Genomic DNA, 23892 nt, shown 5'->3' on the forward strand with positions numbered 1-23892 from the left:
GCATCTTCTTAGTACCGCCATCAGGAAGGCGGTTGGTAGTCGCCGTGCCAGTTTGCGATAATCTCCTTGGTCGGGAGAAAAAGAGAATTGCTGAAGATGGCAACCAAGACAGTAAACGAGACAATATTAAACAAGGCCGTCGGTCGCGGTTATTAGTGAAGACCCAGGAAAACCCCACAGCTCGCCCTACCCCATCGGTACCACCAAGTCATCGGTCTTCTGGTGCCGCTGATGTGGATAGTGCATCGTGGACGCGGTGCGTCGCTCGCTAGTCGGTGGGTACGCTACAGCTCACTCTACCAAGCCTGCAAGGATATTATATTGGGCCTGGTATAATCCAAGAGGCAGGATGGACAGTTGTATGAAAAGTCGCAGTAGATTTCCCTCGGCTATTGGTTGACACTTATTAGTTCAGCACCAATATTGATCCATAGATGGCATAATACAGCTAGAATATCATATGGAGGATAAGTTATGCTTATGTCTGTCTAACTTATAACCTTCAAATACGTTCTAAACAAAAATATAGCATAGACTCCATCCGCGCACTTTGCAAGTTTACAAAGAGGGCAAAGTGATATGGGAATTTATTCTGGAACGTTTCTAATGGGGAGCTATCACAGCAAGGAAAAAGGATGACTGCATGAAAACGCCAGAAGCTCAGGGGTGTGTATAGGAGGCAACTAGATAACTGTGCTGCTAATTTCTCATGGCATATATTGGCATAATTCGCAAAAGCTCCTCATCGGGGTGATTGGATATAGGGTTTAGATAGAAACCCTTTGGCACAGGTAAACCAAGGGGTAAAGCTCAAGTTATGGAGATCGTTAACTGCTATCTAACAGGGCATAGTCTCTTCTCAGAGGTGGCCATGTCAAAATATCGACGCGAATTCTAACGCGAAAGCCTCTCACACTGCAGTCTGTATACCCTACAAGTTCCTCTACTCACGGCACCAAGTCCAACTCAACAGCATAATTTCGTCCTTAATTACTCAGCGGCAGGATAATACACCGGACAGGTGAAGTCCACCGATGTAGTTGTGGTAGAAGTAATCGTGGACGTGGGCGAGCCAGGGTTCGGGTCGTCGCATCCGGTAATTGTAGACGTAGGCGGGGGAGTGACGATAGATGTGATGATGTTTGTGATCGTAGTGAGGCAGGTGGTCTATTAAGTTCGGTCAGTTAGGCTGCCCTTTTATGCGGACATTAAGCCTAAAGCTTATCACGTACCGTAGAGGTGATGGGTTCGTAGTTGATGACCACTGGGCACTGGCACTTGGTGTTAAAAGTCCAATACTTTGCACAGTTGCCGGTTGATTTGCCATAGCAGGAGCCTGCTCCCCAGCCTGTCCCTGCGGTGAGAGAGGCATGTGTAGCGATGTAGAGCTTCAGATCACACGCACGCCAAGAGTCTTGGATGGGGATGCTGCAAGTAGCGGAAGTTTTGTCTGTGGAGAGTGAGCAGGCTTTATTGCCGAGAGTGTATGGGAGCTGGCCAGGGGAAGTTTCGGTGGGCATGGTTGTGCCGATGTAGACATGGATGTCGGAGTATGTGCCACTTGTCAAGGTCGGGTAGGTCACGGTCACCATGCCGTCAGATATGCCGACACAGACCTGGCCGTAAAGCTTCAAGTCATTTCCTACAACAAAATCTTTGCATGTTGTCGAAGGAACAAAGACGTCTCGGGGGCTGAGTCCGCCCAAGGACGGAAAGGCTTGAACGGGAGTGGTAGTGGCCAAGATGGCTCCAGCGAGGAGATGAAAGAGTTTCTGCATTGTAGTTGTTGAACTAGGTTGCGTTTCAAATAGTTGTGGAAATGTCTGTTAAGAGTCGACTTCGCTGGTCCAAAGAGAGCTTCTTTATCACTTTTTATACCGTTTTACTGCTTTTAACTTGATTCGAGATTTCCCTTCTCAGTGTCATGCGATTGGTGAGCGGAAATGTGCTTCTGTTCGCCACGCAGTCCATAGTTCGGTCACAAAGGGAATAGTTCAACCACAGCCTCAGCGTCCTAATGTAGTGCGAACTACCGAGTAAAATATCGTACACATATATTGGATTATCACCAACGTTCGTAGCCATCTTTCTAAAGAGGAAAACAAGGCCCGTATATCTATCGAACGCAAAACTGAACAGAAAGTTGAAACTAAAGTCCAGAGCTATGAGGCTGGCGATACACTACGGGCATGCACCTTAACAACGTTTTGTCTCATGGAATAGTAATCGCACTCGTGTCCCAATAAAAGAGAAACAGAATCAGCCGATTTTCGGCCATGGCTGTCCCGCCGAGCTGAAAATTAGTATGCCTCCATCCACGTGTCTCTAAAATCGTCGGTGGGTAACGCCACACCTGTGGATTGTTTGGCTGAGGATCTACGTTTCGCCCAATAGCTCGTTCCAGGCCGTCGGAGCGGCCAATCGCCGGGGTTTCCGGCTCGCCTTGGGGACCCTGACATCCGGTGGGGCGCTATCGGCTGACACTTGACCCACTCAGCTATTGAACCCACGACCCTATTAATGGCTGGGAGTGACGTGCGACATACAGGCCCAGACCAAACGAGTAGGGTCCAGATTTCCCCGTTTGTGGATGAGCGTTGTTCACATTAACGTGTTCTTTTGCCTGTTAACTCGCTGAATTATGTAATGTCATGCCATGACAGCTGAGCGCGGTGACTCCAGCTGGTCCAGCCCGTCCGTTCTCGATAAGCTGCTTTCTTTGTAATTTCTTACAGACAATTAACCCTGCTAGTGAAGCATATGGCCACTGTGGACCGATTATGACAAACCAACGGAGCATACTGTATCTTATGAGTGCCCTCAAACCTGCACCACGTACCTCGCCCCACGCCACCCCTGACATCACAAAGGCATGAGCGGGGTACAGTTCAATAAAGCAATTTCTGCCAAAACACCATACAAATCATTTTGAAGCCAATAATGAATTCCCAATCAATTCTAGAAGAGAGTCAGGCACTTAATACCTATGAAGACAAGAGCTTTATTAAAGAGGATCACAGTCATCAGCTGCACTCAAATGACCCTACCCGGATAGCTGTTTTCCCTGCCGAAACTGACCGCGGCACCAACTTCGAGCCTTTGTACGTAGAAATACGCAACTTTCGCATCATCACACTGCCGCCAACACCTCTGCAGCAGTTCCAGCTTTTCCTTCCTATTTCCTTCGTTGAAAAACGGTTCCAATATACCAAAAGCTGGGTCGCGTAGTTTAAGGAAGATGACGTTGTTGATAGCTGGAAGCACCCGATGACGAAGAATACAAGGCTGCGAGCTTGGCAAGGAACCTCTGTTGCAGAAGTATATGTCTGGCTTGGAATGGTAAATTATATGGGTATACATAAGGAAAGAGCGATTAAAGCCACTGGAGTACCCAGAAGCCGGGGCAGCAACGCCCTGAACACTCAATCATCAAGTTCATGCCATATTGGAAGTTTCAAATCCTTCATCGCTACCTTCGCACCCTTGACCACACCAAGATCGATAAGACCGGGCCTCTTCCGAAGGTATTCCAAGCTTGTGATGAGTGGTCTGATCATATACAGGCTGCGTCTGCGGAGATCTTCTTCCCGGGCTCTCATCTGGCTGTGGATGAGTGTATGATCAGCTATACGGACAGATTTAAGAAGACAACAGTCGTCAAGGGCATGCCTATCCCCCTAGGGTTCAAAATCTGAGTCATCGCACAGCAGGGCTTCTATATTCACTGGCTGTGGCACGTCAAAGGCGCAAAATAGGGTGCCGTCGGTGTTGAGCTTCCAAAGCCGAAGTCATTCTCACGAGGTCGCGGTAAGAGGGCATCATAAGCACTAAAGAAGGAACCCAAAGAAGAATGCAAGCCTATCACCTTAAACTCGACCCAAGGCGACGTTGTTGCCTTAGCAAGCACACTGCCAAAAGCGACATATCACGTCTTTGTGGATAACCTCTTCTCAACACCACCCCTTTTCCGCAAGCTTCGTGATCACGGATACGGGGCCACCGGCATAGCTTGCCCTAACTGTGTCATACACAAGGACCTAAAGAGGGATAAGAACCTCGATAAATCAGGGCATTGTGACTATGCCTTCAATGAAGTCAGGGCTATCCCGACAAGGGATAATAAGGTGAGAAGCTGTGACACTTTTCTATATATTTCCCTTACTAACTTATTCTTTCCTCTCCTTCCTAGGTCAATCAAATAGCTTGGAAGGATAACAGCCTTGTGCTCTTCATCACAACCGTCTTCCGAGGCGATGAGCTTACCAATAAGAAGAGGAAGAAGCCGTCTGCAGACCACCTACGAACCCAGCCAACACAGCCAGAATTTGGTGAAGAGAACACTAAAGTCATTCCAATCCCAACAGTTGCTGCTGCTTATAACGATGAAATCGACCACGTTGACCGAGGTGACCAATTGAGGTCATACACAAGCTATGATCACCCCCTTCGCTGGGGGGCTTGGCAGGCTCTAACTTTGACCTTCCTTCTTGATGTTGCACTAACTAATAGCTATATGCTTCAACTACATAGATCTCAGCTAAATTGGGAAAGATATATGTCACAGGAGGATTAGCGGAAGTGCATTTCAAACGCCCTATTCAACACATATCATAGCGAAAGTCAAGCAAGGAAGAGATACCGGTCAGGGGCCGAGGAGACATCGATAATCAAGAAACACGGCAAAAACGCATAGATAGGAACATCAACCATGTCTATCGTGGCCCCTGTTCAGCGTGCCTAGCTTTTCAGGGCTTCCGACAAAGGCAGATAAGGTCAAAAAGCTCAGAAAGGCGTGCTTTCGCTGAAATCAGCGGCAACACAAGAGGAGGTCATCACGGTCGGCAGACTAGATATGGGTGCAAGATTTGCGATGTAGCGATTTGTAGCAACAAGACCTTTTGGCACTTTTATCACCGCTTAGGTTAGGTGGCAACACAAGTACCTCATGTTCTATGCATTTTGACTGGCTACGACCCCCTCATCTTGACCAGCTTGTAGTCTTGAGAGCTCTTAGGAGATAGTATAATTATTTTAGTAACTAAGGAAAGTGTTAGTTAAGACCCCTGTATTGGGGCTTGCGCCGGTCTGATTTAGGCATATAATCTGTTCATGCGAATATCAACACTCTTGTCTTTTGCCTGTTCGCTGGCTGGACCCTGTGATATCAACTGAGAGCGGTGACTCCGTACGAATCACGTACTCCTATTGCTGTTCCGGTTCCTCCTTTCTCGACAAGCAACTTTCTCCCTAGTATCGTTAAGACAATCTTATTAACAGACGTAATCTCTTTATAGACGTCTGTCGTTGAGGCGTCTCGAGTGGTACGGGGAATCTGTCAGGGCCTGGTCTCATTGGTCCAGAATCGTTGCTCTGTCCGGGCAACGACACCATCGTTGCAAAATCACCCCATTGTAGTATGACAGTCTCACTGTCTCTTGGTCTTGGTCGAAGCGGAAAGCGCTCTAGGTCGATTCGAGTTGCTGCGGGCTTGCAATATTGGCGGTTGCCAGTTATAAAAGGTTATCGAGGAACTTGGTTAAGACTCATGTTGGGACGATTGGAGATGCTCTATTTGTGGATGTGATGCCAACGCCGGGGCTGCTGCTTGGGTGGGCTGTGGTATATCCCTTTGGTATTTCGAATGAGCATGTTGGGGAGATAGAAGTTGGAAATGATAAGCCTGCGAGATAGACGTGAACTGCTGCTCTCCAGTCATCTGTGGACGCGTGCCTCCGCTACCTATGCGGACGAAGATAAGAGGAATCATGGCGGGCGGGACACCGCCTTGCAGAGATGTGCACAGCATGTCCATCTCGACCTTTCTCTGCTCAAGGCGTAGACTCTCCTGCCTCGTCCTCTCCTCTGCCTGTCTTCTCTTGTCCTCCTCGACACTGGCTTGCAGCCAATCCCTCATGGATTCCTCAGCTCCTCGCCATCGCTGGGGCGGGTCGGGGAGCTGGGGCCAGGAATCTCTCCGCTGATGACTCCGGGTTAACAAAGGCGGCAGTAGACATGGAAGAGGCGTACGACACGTAGGCGAAGGAGGAATGGCGGTTGCAGGCCGCTGGGGAGGAAGGGTCATGGTCTCCAGAGGAGGCAGGCCACATTGAGGAGCCGGCATCGCTGTGTTGACGGGCTGGACCCGGATGAATGGTCGGCAATGATTTTTTGGCAAATTCTTCGATCAGGCAGCCCCTCGAAGCCCGAATTTTGGGATCCAGCTAACCTTAAACCATCCGATATGCAGTATTTCAAATTGTAGTCGCTTTGGAAATCGATGGATGGAAATAGGGCGGAGATAGACGCATACGTGAGAATGAACAGGGAGTAGGCGACAATTTGGGGTACACGACAATTAAGCATAGAAGAGTAGGGAAAGCTGTAAGAGGGAAATCTGTTGACCCCGCAACCCCATTTTGGTGACCGATTTGAGTCAAATCGCCTGCGAGTAGTACCTCGACTTAATCCGGGCTTCAAGCTATATTGAGCATATTGTCCCTATTATATATAGTTAGCACCAGCTTCATCCGGATCATAGGCATATCTTTATGCAAGATAATGCCGCTGCCCATACTGCAACAGAGACGATCGCTGAGCTTAAAGCTCGAGGGATTAAGATAATCGCCTGGCCACCTTTTTCACCAGATTTAGACCCAATTGAGACTGTATGGAATGAGATGAAGGAGTATATTGAGACACTTCCCAGAAGATCAATCGTATGACTAATTACGAGCCGCAGTTAAGGAAGCTTGAGAATGAATTGATGATAGCTTCTTATTACAGGTATTAGAGTCGCTAAAGGATCGTTGCCAAACTGCTATTGAAGCTAATGGAATACATACTCGATTCTAGATGACCATAGCTAATTTTGAAGACGATAAATCAGGAGCCGGGAAAGTGACCCCTCTGATCCCTGGTTCCGTGTGGGGCGAGCTAACATACTTTTGCCCTCACACCATTGTAACCTCGACAAGCCAGCCACCGTAGCTGGTGCACCGCACGGTGGCAGTCCAGGTAGCATCCAAAACCAGCTGTGCACTGGTTTTGCCGCCGCCACAGATCGTAAGCTTACCACAGGTGACGCTGCAATCAGGATTTCAATGACACTCTAGAGTGCTTTGCTAGTGATGTGCGCCCCACAGGCCGCACTAGGCGTCGACGATGACCAGCATAGGTATAATCGTTGCTGTAATAAGTGCAAAGCGCTTCATCATGGGTATATCCCCTTAAGGGTTACGATTATGTCCGGATATCAGACTTTTGCAATGCTGTGGCCCAGTTACAGTAGGATACCACCACCCTTAAAGCCAGATGACAGCTCAGTGATTCATACTACCTGCCACGTAAAGAACTTCCCCAATGCAGTTATATAGAATGGTAAGCGTGACGTTGAAGAGAAAGCCATATACACGTTCCTATTGTAAGTCGCTAAGCTATCTACTTAAGCATGCTTTTGCGAAACACCCTGAAGTAAAAGTGGAAAGTGTATCTCTACGTGTTCGGACTGTTTGAACTCTCATTCGAGAGCCTGCCTTCTGAGACTCGTGAGTTAAGTCTCTAACCATTGATTATCAAAAGCACCGCCGCACACTGAAGTAAGTCCTAGATACAAGAGAGTATTGTATATTTCTAGCTTATTTTAACGGGTTTAGGCTATAGGCTACTTACCAGCCGGCTGGATGCTAGCATTAGCATCGTTTGATCACACTATGTGGCTCTTGTATACGACAACTGTTATGCGAAAGGATCTTCAAGAGCAATCCTTTGGCTTTAGCATTACGAGTAGTGTATCCAAGAAGAAATTGCAATTGACATTAGACCACATCTGAAAGCATCGCTTCTCGTACACGATTGGATATTAAACCACCAAAGACAATCACTTGCTGATGACTCAATATGACATAAGGTTATTTAGCGTCCAGATGGGGCTGAACTTTCAAGGCGGCAAAGGTAGATGCGGGGGATAATTCGGTATCAGCTGTAGCCCTGTCGAAATAAACACAATATCTAGCACTTCAACGGTAGTCCTGAAACTTCCTCCAATAGGAGCAAGGGGAGTGACGTGCAACCTCAGCTGAGCTCAAGAGTTATGGCCGCCTTCAGCTAGCACCACTCGCACGCTCCTCGGCTTTTTCCGTCTGCGTTGCTTTCTTTACGCTGTTCTTGGAGGGCGCGACCTTCAGCAGCTTCGCGTAGTGTTGCCCTTCCCGAAACTGCACCCACCATCTTTCAGTCTCTTCCCCGGAAGCTAATGAATTTGTGGGGGACAATGGCGGATGTTACCTTCCGTAGTCGGGCAGAAATCGATTGCTCTTGCGGAGGAACAGATCCCGACCCATTCATAGTCTTGAAGCCAATCTCGCAAATTCAGACGCTGTAGAGTCGAATGTACCAAGAGATGCCAAGTCGGTAGGTGCAAAACGAGATCGTTCAGCAATTGTTGGAAATGTTATTTGCCTGAAGATCTGCAGCAGCTATTTTCCACAGAGCCCTCGTCCAGATTACGACTTTCAAGTATCGAAGAGTTTTACGCGAGTGAATATTATTATGATTTCATGCATACAATAAAGGAAATAAGCTTTTGAAGTCGGGTTGAGCGCTTCTGGCAATAACCGTGCGTTTGCACGGTCATCCTGGGCCACCCCATTCCCGGAGCAGAGTATGCCACGATACAGCCCACTGTTGAATCTCGGAGATTCTCATGTGGCGTCCTTTCATGTTGGTGGCATCTGGACTTGTTCTGGACCTCTGGTACTTCTCTAATAGCTGTTCTCCTTATTTTTAATTACAAGCTGAAAGACGTCCACTTTATTGCACGACGCTCGTGTTTGCAGAACCAACGGTTGGCTGCTGCTGGCTGTGGAAGTCGAGAGCAAGTTTTGTGAGACGACTGTGGATCGGGACTAGAGCCAGCCTTGGTAAATGATAAGCTACATAGATATGATAAAACATCGTTGCATTTATATGATGCAGGTCTGTGTTGGCTTTGGCTGCGTCCGCTTACTACTACTACTACTGTACGCAGTCGTGGCGGTGACGTGACAGGATAACAAAACTGGCCCGTGCACAATAACAGTCCTGTCCGTGCACACACTCTTATCCCTATAATATGACAGGATACAACGCAACTGGCCCGTGCACGTTGCTAGGTCATCTATATTAGTTATTTCACATAACATAGTTATAGTTTTATTTACGAGAGACAAAAAAGGAAGAGGCTCGATTGTTTGAGAAACGCATCAAGTATAAGCAGGTTATCGTGGGTATCCTGACCAAAGAAGTGTGTGTGGAGGTTGGTTAGCCTACCGTCATGGCGGACCCAATGGGAGCCGAGATCGTGGTGGAGCAGGACGCCCCTTTTTCGACGCCAAAACGCCCGAGTCGGGTGGTGAAGCCTACGAGCAAGGTCCGAGACACGGCGCGACAATTGGAAGATACTGCCATAGAAACGCGACGAAACACCCGACAGACGACGCGAAACGTACCGGCCGAAGAACAGATCGACCGATCGACCGAAACCCGAAAGAGTAGCGGCAGCGGCAGCAGCAGCGATGGATCTCCTGGCAGAGTCGCGCAGGGAGACCAAGAGGCTGCAGGAAGCGCTGAGGGAACAGATGGAGATGACCAAGGAACTCAAGGAAGCTGTTGCAAAGCAGGAAGAAACAGTACGCGAGATGGGCAAGCAGATGGTAGAGATCAAGGATCAGATGACCGAGGAGCTGCAGCGCGTCCGCGAGCAGCTCGAAACTATCGTTACGAACGCAATGGACGGGCCTCAACGATCATATGCTGACGTCACACGACTGACACCGTTCTTACCCCACAACGATTCGAGGACCTTAGCCGCTCCTCCGAACCCCACAGACGTGCTTTACTGCACGATTGACGTTTAAGACTAGGAGAAGATGAGGCTAGGCTCTCAGTTGGGACGATCCGAGCGACAGTGGAGAGCAAAGTTTGCTCCGACCTGGATAATCCCACGTGGCGATGCCGAGCGGTGACTAAGGACCCAAAGAATCCCCACCGCGTCAGGATCACCTGCAGGGACGAGAGCGAGAGGGAATCCAGGGCGGTCTCGATTCCCTGCTCCAGGGCAAGGTCCCAATCACCTTTACCGGCCACTTTGGAGCCGGCGCCGTCGGCAGCCCCTACCTTGAACTTCAATGCGGCTCCGGCTCCGGCTCCAGAGCCTCCAGTACCAGGTATGCCTGTCGTTGCAGCCCTGGCCAAGGTCTTTACAGTGCGGGATGTCTGGAAGGAGTGGGAGGAAGGGATTGCAGGTCAGCCGGCCGTACGGGTGCTAGAAGAGACGTGGGGAAGCCGCTGGCGCCCGGGGAACGGGATCAGGGTGCAGTTCTGTCGCCGGAAGGTGATCTGGGACGAGCTCTTGGCCCGCACGGCGCCCGGCAAGAGCGAGGAGGAGGCAGTTGCAGAGCTAGAGCTCTTACGCGCTGGCCGGAGCTTGAACCGGCTCGTCGACGAGCTCAAACAGCGCCGCCGGCGGGGCCAGGGCCAGGGCAGGATACGGGTACAGGTAGGGACCCCCGTGCCCGATGACACAGGCCCGGGACCAAGGCCGACTCGGGGCCAGGGCCATCGGGGGCGCTGGGCTCGGCTAGGGAGGAGGCGGACCGCCCCTCGTCGACGGTAAGCTGGCCGTCAGGTAGGATCTTTATATATTTATAGCGGTAACTAGTCCGTATCTATCTATCTATCTAGATGGCGTATTTTTTTATTAATTCTTTTTTTTCTTTTTTTTTCTTCTTTTTTTTTAAATATTAAGGAGCAGCAGGATCAGCGCATTGCTATGTCGTAGTCCTTGCAGCGAAGCCTGGCCCCCCAGCCGCTGCACACGCAAATATCTCAGCGCCCGCTCGTCTATACAGCGTCGCTCTTGAACCAAACGGACCGCCAGAGCGTAGCAGTCCTCCAGCCCCGGAATTGCATTGATTTGGCTCCTAACCGTCGAGATATTCGCGTGCGCGGCGCCGGGCACTTATCAGATGGTAGTTGTGTAATCACATACGATTTCCCGAAATTACTCCGCAAAACGACCCCACGATAAGTTCTGCTTATCGAGAACGGACGGGCTGGACCAGCTGGAGTCACCGCGCTCAGCTGTCATGGCATGACATTACATAATTCAGCGAGTTAACAGGCAAAAGAACACGTTAATGTGAACAACGCTCATCCACAAACGGGGAAATCTGGACCCTACTCGTTTGGTCTGGGCCTGTATGTCGCACGTCACTCCCAGCCATTAATAGGGTCGTGGGTTCAATAGCTGAGTGGGTCAAGTGTCAGCCGATAGCGCCCCACCGGATGTCAGGGTCCCCAAGGCGAGCCGGAAACCCCGGCGATTGGCCGCTCCGACGGCCTGGAACGAGCTATTGGGCGAAACGTAGATCCTCAGCCAAACAATCCACAGGTGTGGCGTTACCCACCGACGATTTTAGAGACACGTGGATGGAGGCATACTAATTTTCAGCTCGGCGGGACAGCCATGGCCGAAAATCGGCTGATTCTGTTTCTCTTTTATTGGGACACGAGTGCGATTACTATTCCATGAGACAAAACGTTGTTAAGGTGCATGCCCGTAGTGTATCGCCAGCCTCATAGCTCTGGACTTTAGTTTCAACTTTCTGTTCAGTTTTGCGTTCGATAGATATACGGGCCTTGTTTTCCTCTTTAGAAAGATGGCTACGAACGTTGGTGATAATCCAATATATGTGTACGATATTTTACTCGGTAGTTCGCACTACATTAGGACGCTGAGGCTGTGGTTGAACTATTCCCTTTGTGACCGAACTATGGACTGCGTGGCGAACAGAAGCACATTTCCGCTCACCAATCGCATGACACTGAGAAGGGAAATCTCGAATCAAGTTAAAAGCAGTAAAACGGTATAAAAAGTGATAAAGAAGCTCTCTTTGGACCAGCGAAGTCGACTCTTAACAGACATTTCCACAACTATTTGAAACGCAACCTAGTTCAACAACTACAATGCAGAAACTCTTTCATCTCCTCGCTGGAGCCATCTTGGCCACTACCACTCCCGTTCAAGCCTTTCCGTCCTTGGGCGGACTCAGCCCCCGAGACGTCTTTGTTCCTTCGACAACATGCAAAGATTTTGTTGTAGGAAATGACTTGAAGCTTTACGGCCAGGTCTGTGTCGGCATATCTGACGGCATGGTGACCGTGACCTACCCGACCTTGACAAGTGGCACATACTCCGACATCCATGTCTACATCGGCACAACCATGCCCACCGAAACTTCCCCTGGCCAGCTCCCATACACTCTCGGCAATAAAGCCTGCTCACTCTCCACAGACAAAACTTCCGCTACTTGCAGCATCCCCATCCAAGACTCTTGGCGTGCGTGTGATCTGAAGCTCTACATCGCTACACATGCCTCTCTCACCGCAGGGACAGGCTGGGGAGCAGGCTCCTGCTATGGCAAATCAACCGGCAACTGTGCAAAGTATTGGACTTTTAACACCAAGTGCCAGTGCCCAGTGGTCATCAACTACGAACCCATCACCTCTACGGTACGTGATAAGCTTTAGGCTTAATGTCCGCATAAAAGGGCAGCCTAACTGACCGAACTTAATAGACCACCTGCCTCACTACGATCACAAACATCATCACATCTATCGTCACTCCCCCGCCTACGTCTACAATTACCGGATGCGACGACCCGAACCCTGGCTCGCCCACGTCCACGATTACTTCTACCACAACTACATCGGTGGACTTCACCTGTCCGGTGTATTATCCTGCCGCTGAGTAATTAAGGACGAAATTATGCTGTTGAGTTGGACTTGGTGCCGTGAGTAGAGGAACTTGTAGGGTATACAGACTGCAGTGTGAGAGGCTTTCGCGTTAGAATTCGCGTCGATATTTTGACATGGCCACCTCTGAGAAGAGACTATGCCCTGTTAGATAGCAGTTAACGATCTCCATAACTTGAGCTTTACCCCTTGGTTTACCTGTGCCAAAGGGTTTCTATCTAAACCCTATATCCAATCACCCCGATGAGGAGCTTTTGCGAATTATGCCAATATATGCCATGAGAAATTAGCAGCACAGTTATCTAGTTGCCTCCTATACACACCCCTGAGCTTCTGGCGTTTTCATGCAGTCATCCTTTTTCCTTGCTGTGATAGCTCCCCATTAGAAACGTTCCAGAATAAATTCCCATATCACTTTGCCCTCTTTGTAAACTTGCAAAGTGCGCGGATGGAGTCTATGCTATATTTTTGTTTAGAACGTATTTGAAGGTTATAAGTTAGACAGACATAAGCATAACTTATCCTCCATATGATATTCTAGCTGTATTATGCCATCTATGGATCAATATTGGTGCTGAACTAATAAGTGTCAACCAATAGCCGAGGGAAATCTACTGCGACTTTTCATACAACTGTCCATCCTGCCTCTTGGATTATACCAGGCCCAATATAATATCCTTGCAGGCTTGGTAGAGTGAGCTGTAGCGTACCCACCGACTAGCGAGCGACGCACCGCGTCCACGATGCACTATCCACATCAGCGGCACCAGAAGACCGATGACTTGGTGGTACCGATGGGGTAGGGCGAGCTGTGGGGTTTTCCTGGGTCTTCACTAATAACCGCGACCGACGGCCTTGTTTAATATTGTCTCGTTTACTGTCTTGGTTGCCATCTTCAGCAATTCTCTTTTTCTCCCGACCAAGGAGATTATCGCAAACTGGCACGGCGACTACCAACCGCCTTCCTGATGGCGGTACTAAGAAGATGCTATTAGTCCAAAGTGAGATCATCACCGAACTTTAAGGTTTCTTTCATGTGCGTGACCACAAATCTGTGCAAGCGTGCCTGGGCGTAGACTTCAGCATGCCAAAAACGAGTAACTATGAAGCTCGCTTCCGCCATGCCAGGAGGAAGAAAACCTCTTAACCGACACGGACTGGGATGCCCTCAGTTGGCTTAAGGATATCCTTGCGATGTTTGATTCCTGTATCTTACTACTCAAAAGTGACAGCCAGGTCAGACTTGGTAAAGGGGGAGTTGAGGCGCAATATGGTATTGTCTGGCAAGTCGCCATTGCCTATGACTTTCTTGCCAAGCTAGGGAAGGGGAAACTCGAGGTGAAAGATCGACCCGAGCCCAGATATTATTCATCCTGCATCAATTCTACCAGGGCCAAGCTAAACAAGTACTATACGAAGCTTGATAAGACGCCAGTATATTACGCGGCCATGGTTTTTCACACTGAAATACAGTTGACTTTTTCTTGACAAAAGCTTATGGCGGAAGGGAGGGCTGGGTTGACAAGGCCAACTCACCCAAATCCTATATGAAAAGGAGTATCGTGACCTTCCAATCCAGTGGCAACTTGCTGATAGTAATCTTCCTGTGGCCATGAGAGCGCGAGAGTCTAATCCCTTCGATTCGTTTCAAGACAAGGTGATGTCGTATTCGACCTCCGAGAAAGAACCGATTTCAGATGAGTTCAAGAGGCGGTTAAGCACAAAGCAAGACATTTATACGAAGCACGGTAACCCACTTCGTTACTGTTCTGCTAAGCGGTTTGACTACCCACGCGTAGCTAGGATGGTGATTGACGTCTTATCAATCCCGCCGATGGCTGCAGAATGTGAGCGAACTTTTTCCGCCGCAGGTAACACGTTATCTCCCAAATGCAAGTACTATTTCTGTTGCTCAGACAGTCAGGTCCTGGCTGAAAGCGGGGCTGTTGGAAGGCTACGACGGATTGTTGAAGGAGATGGCCGACAACATGGCAGCAACAATGGTTTATTGGTGGTGGTGTTTTGGTAGATAGATGGCATCTATCTAAATCTACATGTAGCCGACATCTATCTATCTATCTTGCAATCCATGACAGGGCATCTACATCTATCTACTCGAGACGTTGGTAGATAGATGTAGATAGATTCCCTACCATGGGCGATGCCTGCAGAGCGAATACTTATTGTCTCCAACCGTTTTAAGTTGCGCGCCGTGCCTGTGGGTTGCTAAAGGCTGAGACCTGGATTTAATAGCGCGCTTATGGGGCTGGCAGTATTGGAGGTGATATTATCGCAGCTTGCTCTCCTGAGGTTCTTCATTCTTGGCAACTTGCCCAATACGTTAATTTAGCCGAGAAACTTCAAATTAACTCGAGTAAGCCAAAAAGAAATAAAAGGCTTGCTTGTGGTTAATCGGAAGTCCTTACTTGTGGTTGATCGTTACATAATCAAGCAACCGCGATAGTCAAGTCAAAAACCTTGTGTATTGGACACATTAATTGAAATTGAATGGTGCTTCCGGTTCAGACGAGGATACGGTGCCATCGGAGGCAGATCCTTTAAGTCGTTGAAGGCTGCCTTTAAGCTCGAAGTTCTCGCGCTGGAGCTCATTGCTCTCTCGTTCCAGCCCTTGTATACGCTTGCGAGCCATTTCAAGAACCTCGCCCTTGCTCACTCGGCGGTCCAGATCGCTTGTGCCATCCCATTCGTTATCGTCTCCATTACTGTTGTCACCTTGCCGGGCTTTCGCCGGCAAAGCATTAAGAAGGGATTCGAATTGAGCATTGAGGCGGTTGCGGTAATGCTTCTCGACGCGGTTATGGGATGCTCGAGCCCGGCGCTCTTCTGGAGCACCATTAAGTTGATTACGGGTATTTTTGGATATTCGAGAGGCAATGCGAAGTTGTCTCCGACAATTCGATATTATCGAAGTCGTGGGTTCCATGGATGTAGGCTTTGAACTAATACTTGTGTGGCTGTTGTGTGAAGCAGGACTGGGGCTAGCTACGTCAGATAGCGAAGGAGCACCGGCATCAGCGCTACTATTACCACCTTGAGAAGCCTCAGATGTGTTGTGAGCCTCTTTCTTTTTTCTTCGCGTTCGAGGAGTTCTTTTTGGTTGCGAAGCAGGTGTTGGGCTGTTATCTTGGGGCGCCACGTCTAGCTCAGCCCTAGGATTATTCGTGGCCTGCCCAATGGGTATCGCTACTCTTGGAGTGCTAGTTCCGTGATTCAAAGTACCATCCCAGTGGCCGGGAAAGCCACTATCATAGTGGCCACAAGATTGTATACTGGACAGTGTGACGAACTCGCTGCTGTACGCGAAATCGGCGTCTATCGGCGCCTGCGGGAGATGGCTGTGATGTCTGCTTGTGTTGTCAGGGGCAGGGATCATAGTCCCTGGGACTATAAAATTGAAAAGCGTCGGATGTAGCTGGGGATTTTGATCATCAACGCCGGATAAACCCCAAGCTATCGGCATTGGGTCTGCCGGGACAGGGTGATGCGGCTGCTGGTGGGTCTCCATCTCGGTCAGGTCTGGCGGCTGCGGCGTATCGCGGCTGGTTCGATTCGGCGATGAAAAGGGCTGCTGATGTTGAGAATGACCTAGTGGTGACAGCACTATCGTCTGTCCCAACGGAAGCTGATACACGTTAGACTTTTTTCATTTTCATTTATAGTCGCTGGTCTCGAATTCTGGTGTCTTCCCTCTTGCCTTCCATTCTTCCGTTGTCTGGCTAGTCTTTTCGTGACTGTCCTTGTCACAGGTTCTATAAAGAGATTTCTGCAAACTGGAGCACGAGTAGATATCATGGGAAGACAAGACAGGGATATACTCCAGGTCCCGCCACTGGCCTACTGTTCTGCGTCATCATGTCTTAGCTGCCGGTCAAGGAAACCTGAAGCATTGACAGGAATATCTTGAACGTTCTAGCGCCCGCTTTGTCAAACACAACCTCTTATATGAAACCACTTCGCGCAAAGACAGAAGAAGAGAGCTTCACGGCCAACTTGCATACCTCTGGATCTTCCACGAGTAAGTCATAAATTGACTGGTCCCCACTTTGCTCCCCTGCCATAGTAGGGTCGGGGAATGGGAGAATGCAGCGTCTTGGATCTTGAGAGTCGTTTAGGCGTTCTTCCAACCGCTGCATTGTCTTGTATGTTATCTGCAACCACGGGAACCCGGGTTACCCTTTCGATAGCGGCTTTTGGTCTCTAACGAGGGAGAAGCGTCATTGTGGAATTCCCAGGGGAGCGGGTAGATTGATTTGAGTGATTTTATCCTACACGGTTGTAGATGTCCAAACGACGATGCGGACTCCGGATAGTGGGGCCCGGCGAACAGCCAAAGCCCTCCCGGATTAGTATTGACCCGCGATGTTCCACTTCACTAACGCTTATCAGCTCTCCGCTAGATTTCTCGCTTTTTCTCTCTTGCCTCATATCGACATTTGCCTAGCCGTTGTTGTAAGACAACGGTTTACGATTAACTTACATAAAGTTCTAGGCTCCCTGGAGTCATCCGACCCTCTCCTTCACGGCTGTGTACATATGGCTTGTCAATTTTCATGTAATTCCAACCATTATGCTGCTACCCGTTGAGCATCGACATCACTCAGCGAGCGCAAGTTTTTCAGTGAGGAATCTCTTTCAATAAACTTTTTAAGGCTTCATAATCAAAAGTTCAGCCAATTTGGATAATATTTAATGGCATGTCGTGCAGGAATGTTTCTGGCGGCATTGCAATTACGCGTCATGGCGTTGATGCGCAAAACGATCTGTCAGTACCTATGTTAATCTGAGAACATATTTTATCTCAATAGAGAGCTTGGCATCATGAAGCCGACCAGATGAACAAAAACCAAAAAAAGAATTCCACCCGGCATTTGGCATTTCCTGCAAAACAGGTGCTGGGGTGTCACGTGCTGCAAGCAGGGATGGCAAGCTGGGATACTTCAATAAGATTACGCACGAAATGGTAAAACCTTCAAGGCGCAGAATTTCATATGCATCGATGGGCGGAATATACGTAATGTCTGACATTTCCAGCCAGGATGACTTGTATTAGGACTTCTCCCACGTATCATATCATCCGCAAGGAAACGTGCAAGATGTTTCATCTAAAGGCCACAAAGAAGATGGCCATTAAATTTCCAGCTAAATGTGAGTTATTACTGGTATGCTGGCTGTGATTTTAAGATACCTGCTCCGTTGTGGGCGTGCCCCAGGCAGCCTGATTGAATTTTTAACGTTGTGTAAAATGGCGTGAGGGGCTAAATGCGTCAATAAAACCGCGCTATGAGTGATCTTCGATATGTTTGGGGCGGGCCGCGTGGCTGGTGTGGCTCGTTCGGACCCCCGATCGATCGAAAATCGGTCGATCCCTGAGGGTTGTTCGATTCGTATTGATCAGGGGGATCATTATGCCATCTAATTATCTGTGGGAATGTGAATATCGCAGTTGTACACTTTGGGGGGTGGGATTTGCGTTAGAAAATTTGTCATTTCCTGAATGCTTTTTCCGGCAGCCGTCGGCTGGCATAGAGCATCGCTGGGTGCTGCTTTTTTAACCCTCCTATTGACATCCTTCGAGAACCAAGAATGCACACCGGCAAGCCGCCATAGCTGTGTATAAGAATCAGACAGATGGAAGTCAGCTCTTGCAATCTCGGCATACTCAGCGACAACCAATCAGATTACTCACATGACAGGTTCCTGGTAAGAGCACAGACCCAGTTGAAAGAAAGTGGAACCTACCCCATGCAACTTAGGGGCCAAATCTATGTACGCGGGGATTTTCCGCTGGCCCGGATATCGTGTATGAGCGATCATTCTTGGCGGCCCGACTAGGCTCATGCCCTCTGTACAGGGAAAGAACGTTCTGATAAGTAACTCAATACTAATTGTTCAGGTTGGCGCTACCCCATCGGATAAGTCGCCTGGTGAGATTTTCAGGGAGGCAAACCCCGCGCATGGGTATGCAGAGCGAGTCTATGCCCGTGCTCCTGAAAGTGCATTTTAAAGTGGCGGAACCAATAATTACGGCAAAAATGTGACCAACTCGGTGAAAGGCTGAGACATGCCTTAGTACAGTAGTCTATCCCAGAACAACATCGAATACGATTCTTCGCTTTGATCATCTTCATGGGTTCCTCTCGTCCGGTCTCGCCGTCTTATCTTAGAGGTGCTTGCATGATTGAGCCCTATGGATTATGCCAAGCTAACTTAAATCACCCTACACTAAAGACAGTACACCCTTTCAATCCCACAGGTGGAGGTCGTAGACATGCCTCAACCTCCGCTGCCCAGTGGACGGTTCCAAAAACTCTCGCACGGTCTCCAACACTACAAGATTGAGCCTAGGCTAGCCCCAGGGCAAAAATAGCTTAGATAGTTAATACTAACCCTATCCTAACCCTAACCCTAGCTTCTTAGCTATATCTCTCTTTTAGCTTCCTAGCTATATCTCTTTTCCTAGCTTTTTAACCATATCCCTCTCTTTTACCTTTCTCTAGCTATATCTCTTATATCTGCCTTTTTCTTTCCTTATCTCTATCCCTTTTATATCCCTTTTTATCTCCTTCTACTCTTATTTCCTTATATCTTTATATCTTCTTTATAGCTATATCTTAGTTAAAGGAAAACACCAGGGCAAAAATAGCTTAGATAGTTAATACTAATCCTATCCTAACCCTAAGGAGCAAGAGGCATCGTAGCCTCATTATTAGGTTGTGACATATTGAGTGGTTAAGAATTAGCTGATTAGATGGTGATGATATAGGATGAAGGATTTTTGTGGCAGTCGCTTATCTATACCACTCGCTTATCATGCATGTTAAAGACTGTATTATATATAATCCTGTTTCTTTAACCTAATTTTCAAGTTTAAGCTCCTTCAGTCTCAGTTTGAATTTTTATAAAATTATTTTCAGTCTGGTGTAAGCTTAAAGAAATTTTCCAGTATGACACATACTTTTATAAGACCCAGGCTTATAATGTATGTTAGCGCGTTTTCAATTTTTATGCGATTTCAAATGGACTCTACTACAAATTCATTTATAAATTTCTATTAGAGCTATAAATTGAACCCAGTTTGGCTGGATTTGGGCTTAAAAAACTCTTTGAATTCTAACCCCTCTTGTTTTAATAAACTCTGCCCCCTACCTGCAACGACCCATATTTTATCTGTATGGTGTTTTCTATGAACTCTGTCGCAGGTTATCGTGGATTTATTGTTAGGGTTAACATGCTCTCAGTAACCAGCCATTACTCATTTATTAACCGTCCGTTCAAGAGATACTCTCCAATTACGGCAATCCCGCCATTCTCTCCTCTGTCCTTCACCACTCCCTCCATCGCCGTCGTCAAGTTCTTCAGAAACCCATCATCCATCCCATCATCACGACAAGCTTCCAGAATATTCCTTAAAGCCTGTGCTTGCATTCCAATTGGATTCCCCAGGTTATCATCCCACGCCTTGTCATCCCAGGACCGAGCAATAAGTCCATTATACGATATCAATGTGCCTAGGAACGGGTTCAGGCTGCCTGACACAACAGGTTCAAGCTTCTCGTCGACTATCGCATGTCCCTTTTTGAGAAGTGCCATAGCGACGAACATTCCGCTAAACATGCCATACATGGACGATAGAGCAGCAAGGTCGTATCGAGCAGCAGCATCTATGGCTGTGCCGAGATACTCCGGCCTTCCGAGGGGTTCAAGGAATGAGGCGATGGGCTTGAATGCTTCGGGTGTTTCTCCACTGACGACAAAGAATGACTGGGGCCCTCCAATCATTTGAGGCGTTACCATGACCGCTCCGTCGAAGTATTGTTTAGTAGAGTGGGAGGCGGCCCAGTTTGCCATCTCCCGTGCTTGTTTCGGGGTACCGTTGGTCAGGTTGACAATGGTCTTTCCCTCGAAGGCAGAGGTCGGAATGTCAGCTAATACATTTTTGATGCTGGAGTAGTCGAGGAGACAGATGACAATGATGTTGTTCCTGGAGATAGCATTCTGGACATCCGCTTCGAGGATAGCTCCCGCCTCAACGGCGACTCTGACCTGAGGTCGGGCTGTCGTGCGGTTCCAGATCGTCACTTTGTGAGAAGCCATCAGAAGAGCTTGTACCAGGGCGGAACCCATGTTACCGAGACCGAGAAATGTGAGAGATTGAGAACTGGTCATTTTGAGCGTTGCAAGTGTGGTAAGCAATGAGTGCTGAGTGTGTTTGTTGGTATTCTAGATGTTTGTTGTTTCATGACTGCTACGGAACCTTGCCATCTCTTTATACTACAGCCCAGGCGATAGCTGCCTTCGCATTACGGCCTCATCCCTGTTTGAGCTATGCGACTGCTACGGACCTTGAATCTTACAGCCCCTAGCTGCTTCGATTACACCTTAAGTCGGACTGTCATTCATCCGCGAATGGCATTTTCTTAAGGTCTCCTCTCGACTTCTTAGAATTTATGAGTCACGCGGAGGATGTTGTAGGTAAAAGTGTAGTAGGCATGACGGAGCAAAAATTCAAAATATTTCGACTAAGCTCGGGTGAATTTGAGGTCGTTCGGAGGATGTTGAGGCTTAGAAATCAAGCCCCGGAAGTGGAGGAGGTTCGATTAATCAGCATCCACACCCAAACGGCAGGTAAGCTTAAATTCACGGTCGACTAAGCCTAACTAGTCCTACAGTTTTACCCCACATAAAACATCGATTTTTTACCCACTCAGACTGGACACTAAATGTAGTATAAAACTAATTACCATTATATAAATACATATACCATAACCTTTAAATTCGCTTATTTATATTTTTATAAGACCTTCTAGCTTGTTGTTGGTATATTCGTCTTGGAAGTTGCTGACCTCGTGTCTGGACTGCAAGAAAGCCAGGACGGTGCGCACACATATCACAAGACAGGAAGGCGTGAGCCATCGACAGGGCATCAAACAGAGCTCCTCACAACTCCCACACTCGTCCAAAGTGGCTAGGCTAACATTGTTGTTGGAAATATTTGCATGAGATAACAAAGGCGAATGTATTGAAACTTGATACTGACGGGTTCTGAATTCGTGAGAGGTACCTACCAAGGACGTAGTCAACTCATTTGGATTCTACGGGTGCTCCAGCATCTTGATTCATGGACAAAGAAACTCAGGGACATAGGATTGTGAATCCACGGGCTAGTAAACCAGTTGCTGGTCATGGTGTGAAGATTGTCGAAGACATGGCGAATGACTTCCAGACACCTAATTGGTCTAGTGGAATTTGTTTTAGATATCATCATTGTGGCATTGTCGCACAGATAAAGCCTAGTCTCGAGAAGATAGAGCGAGATTTAAATGGATTGAGGCTAAAGAATTATTACAAGCAACCGTATTTGGACAGCTATGCAAATAGACCCCGTGTACTTCGGGTGTGTGTAAAAGTGTAGTAGGCGATGACGGAGCAAAAATCCCCTATTCAAGCAAGTTTGTTGTCTAATGGCTGCCACTGGTGGATGCTTTCAACGCTAGTCGAAACAAATATGTTGGAATTGTAGGCGCTCCCTCAGACGAAGTAGCCTACGATGTGCTTTTAATGCAGCAAATGGTTAAGTGGAGTAACAACCTAACACTTTCCGAGAGCGGCTATCATCGTAGAAGATCAGCAATGAACACACGTTACCAGCAGCGTGTAAAAGAATATACGAACCTTTAGTGCATCGGCTATCGGTGTAGGCGCCAGACACGTAGCAATACCCTTCAGCATGCGGGAGGCGGTCCCAAGTGCTACAAGACCACGACCATCAGATACGTCATGCCGTTGTCGACAGGTTAATAGTAACTCACCAGTTGCCTTCATGACAAGTTCCCTTCTTGTAGCAACCAAACTTGTACTCCTGGCCCTTGTACACCGAGTACTTGATCGGATAGTTGGTGCCAGGTCCACTGCGGCAGAAGGCGCGGTTCGAGACGTTGACGATCTTGCACTTCCTAGTGGAGCGTGCAAAGAGGTCACGACCCCCCAAATCAGCTACGCTCTGATCGACGCTCAAGAGCTCAGTTCCTGTGGCATGTTCGTCTCTTACGATGCCAACAGGGCCAGAGTCTGCGACAGGCGAAGCGAGGACGCCGGAGAGGGGAAGGAGCAAGGCAGTAACGGCAGAGAACTTCATTTTGAAAAGTGTGAAGAAGCAGAGTGTAGCTTGGGATGGTGCTTAAGCGAGGATGGTGTATCAGCAGTGATGGAGATGGAGGTTTTCTGGGGCATTGCTCTCCTTTTTCTTCCTGACTTCGCCAGCTTCTTCGGTCCTTCCAGGTGAGATTTTTTACAAATACTCCAATGTAAGCTCGGAACCATTATTGCCCCGTGGGTGCAGCAACTGAAATAATTCAGCCGCGCAAATAAGGTAACCAACAAACATATTGCTGCCAGGGTTTGCAACTCAAGCCCAGGTTTGGAGCAATTCCATTGATCATCATCCACGTTAGCGGCTTGTATGGGGGAAGATAGTTTAACCCCTGAAACCCATATTGTGGAGTCCCACGTTCAGCCGCGGCGCAGGGCGAGATGATGTCGCTTAGACCGCGAGACCAAATAACCCCCAAAAACGAGGGCCCCCATTGCGAGGTAACGGCCCTAGGGCTTATATTGGTCGCAACAGATGATGCCTGGGAATAGCGGATAATATGAGTGTTGGTACTCTGTATTAGACAGTCCCGCTCCAGTCAAGCTTCACGAACTGCAATGGACTCCTTCTCATCTTGTTTGCTGCAGCCTTACCAGGCTGTCGCGTTGGTAACAACGACAACGGGGAATCGGAACCTGATAAGCATAATCGACCCTGCTTAGACTGACCCATGAGCGGGGCAAAGAGTTCTTAGATTGGCGGCTAGAAATGGGCCCCACTTTGGTTTATCACCTATTATTCTTGTATCGAGAAAAGGAAAGGGAATTAAACTAATGGCTGAAACAGGAAAGATATTCAGGAAAACAAAGCAAAAAGAGCTCATGTTTAATATTAATAGGCTTTACTTTATAATAGTGAAACACCATGGTGTCATAACTAGGTTTATTATTAGATGGAAGTTCAGCCAAAGGTTGGGGTTACAGGGGCAT

General features: G+C 48.2%; 6 protein-coding genes across 6 annotated transcripts; 1 reads left to right on the plus strand and 5 right to left on the minus strand.

Annotated features, from left to right (window-relative positions):
* Window positions 1-725: 725 nt before the first annotated feature.
* FOBCDRAFT_164715 (uncharacterized protein) lies at window positions 726-2205 on the minus strand. The gene is made up of 2 exons (XM_054705566.2): window positions 1233-2205; window positions 726-1167 (listed from the first exon to the last, which is right to left on the minus strand). Exons 1-2 carry the CDS (start codon window positions 1776-1778, stop codon window positions 991-993), a joined length of 723 nt encoding a protein of 240 aa, XP_054561541.1. The 5' UTR covers window positions 1779-2205; the 3' UTR covers window positions 726-990.
* A 3220-nt stretch (window positions 2206-5425) lies between these two features.
* On the minus strand, window positions 5426-6121 carry FOBCDRAFT_241698 (uncharacterized protein; the record flags this gene model as incomplete). The annotated part of the gene is made up of 2 exons (XM_054705567.2): window positions 5426-5531; window positions 5592-6121. The coding sequence occupies 2 exons, from the start codon at window positions 6119-6121 to the stop codon at window positions 5426-5428; spliced, it is 636 nt and encodes a 211-aa protein (XP_054561542.2).
* Window positions 6122-11576: 5455 nt separating this feature from the next.
* FOBCDRAFT_164718 (uncharacterized protein) lies at window positions 11577-13056 on the plus strand. The gene is made up of 2 exons (XM_054705569.2): window positions 11577-12549; window positions 12615-13056. The coding sequence occupies exons 1-2, from the start codon at window positions 12004-12006 to the stop codon at window positions 12789-12791; spliced, it is 723 nt and encodes a 240-aa protein (XP_054561544.1). The 5' UTR covers window positions 11577-12003; the 3' UTR covers window positions 12792-13056.
* A 2152-nt stretch (window positions 13057-15208) lies between these two features.
* FOBCDRAFT_321340 (uncharacterized protein) lies at window positions 15209-16318 on the minus strand (the record flags this gene model as incomplete). Its single annotated transcript, XM_054705570.2, has 1 exon — window positions 15209-16318. The coding sequence occupies one exon, from the start codon at window positions 16316-16318 to the stop codon at window positions 15287-15289; it is 1032 nt and encodes a 343-aa protein (XP_054561545.1). The 3' UTR covers window positions 15209-15286.
* A 3620-nt stretch (window positions 16319-19938) lies between these two features.
* On the minus strand, window positions 19939-21015 carry FOBCDRAFT_321341 (uncharacterized protein). The gene has a single exon (XM_054705572.2). The coding sequence runs from the start codon at window positions 20977-20979 to the stop codon at window positions 20062-20064; it is 918 nt and encodes a 305-aa protein (XP_054561547.1). The 5' UTR covers window positions 20980-21015; the 3' UTR covers window positions 19939-20061.
* A 1235-nt stretch (window positions 21016-22250) lies between these two features.
* FOBCDRAFT_186301 (uncharacterized protein) lies at window positions 22251-22990 on the minus strand. Its single transcript, XM_031195025.3, has 3 exons — window positions 22623-22990; window positions 22486-22562; window positions 22251-22421 (listed from the first exon to the last, which is right to left on the minus strand). The coding sequence occupies exons 1-3, from the start codon at window positions 22946-22948 to the stop codon at window positions 22402-22404; spliced, it is 423 nt and encodes a 140-aa protein (XP_031029763.2). The 5' UTR covers window positions 22949-22990; the 3' UTR covers window positions 22251-22401.
* Between the last annotated feature and the right edge of the window lie 902 nt (window positions 22991-23892).

The sequence above is a fragment of the Fusarium oxysporum genome, chromosome VII, assembly GCF_013085055.1.
Source record: "Fusarium oxysporum Fo47 chromosome VII, complete sequence".
In the NCBI taxonomy this organism is placed as follows: Eukaryota; Fungi; Ascomycota; class Sordariomycetes; order Hypocreales; family Nectriaceae; genus Fusarium; species Fusarium oxysporum.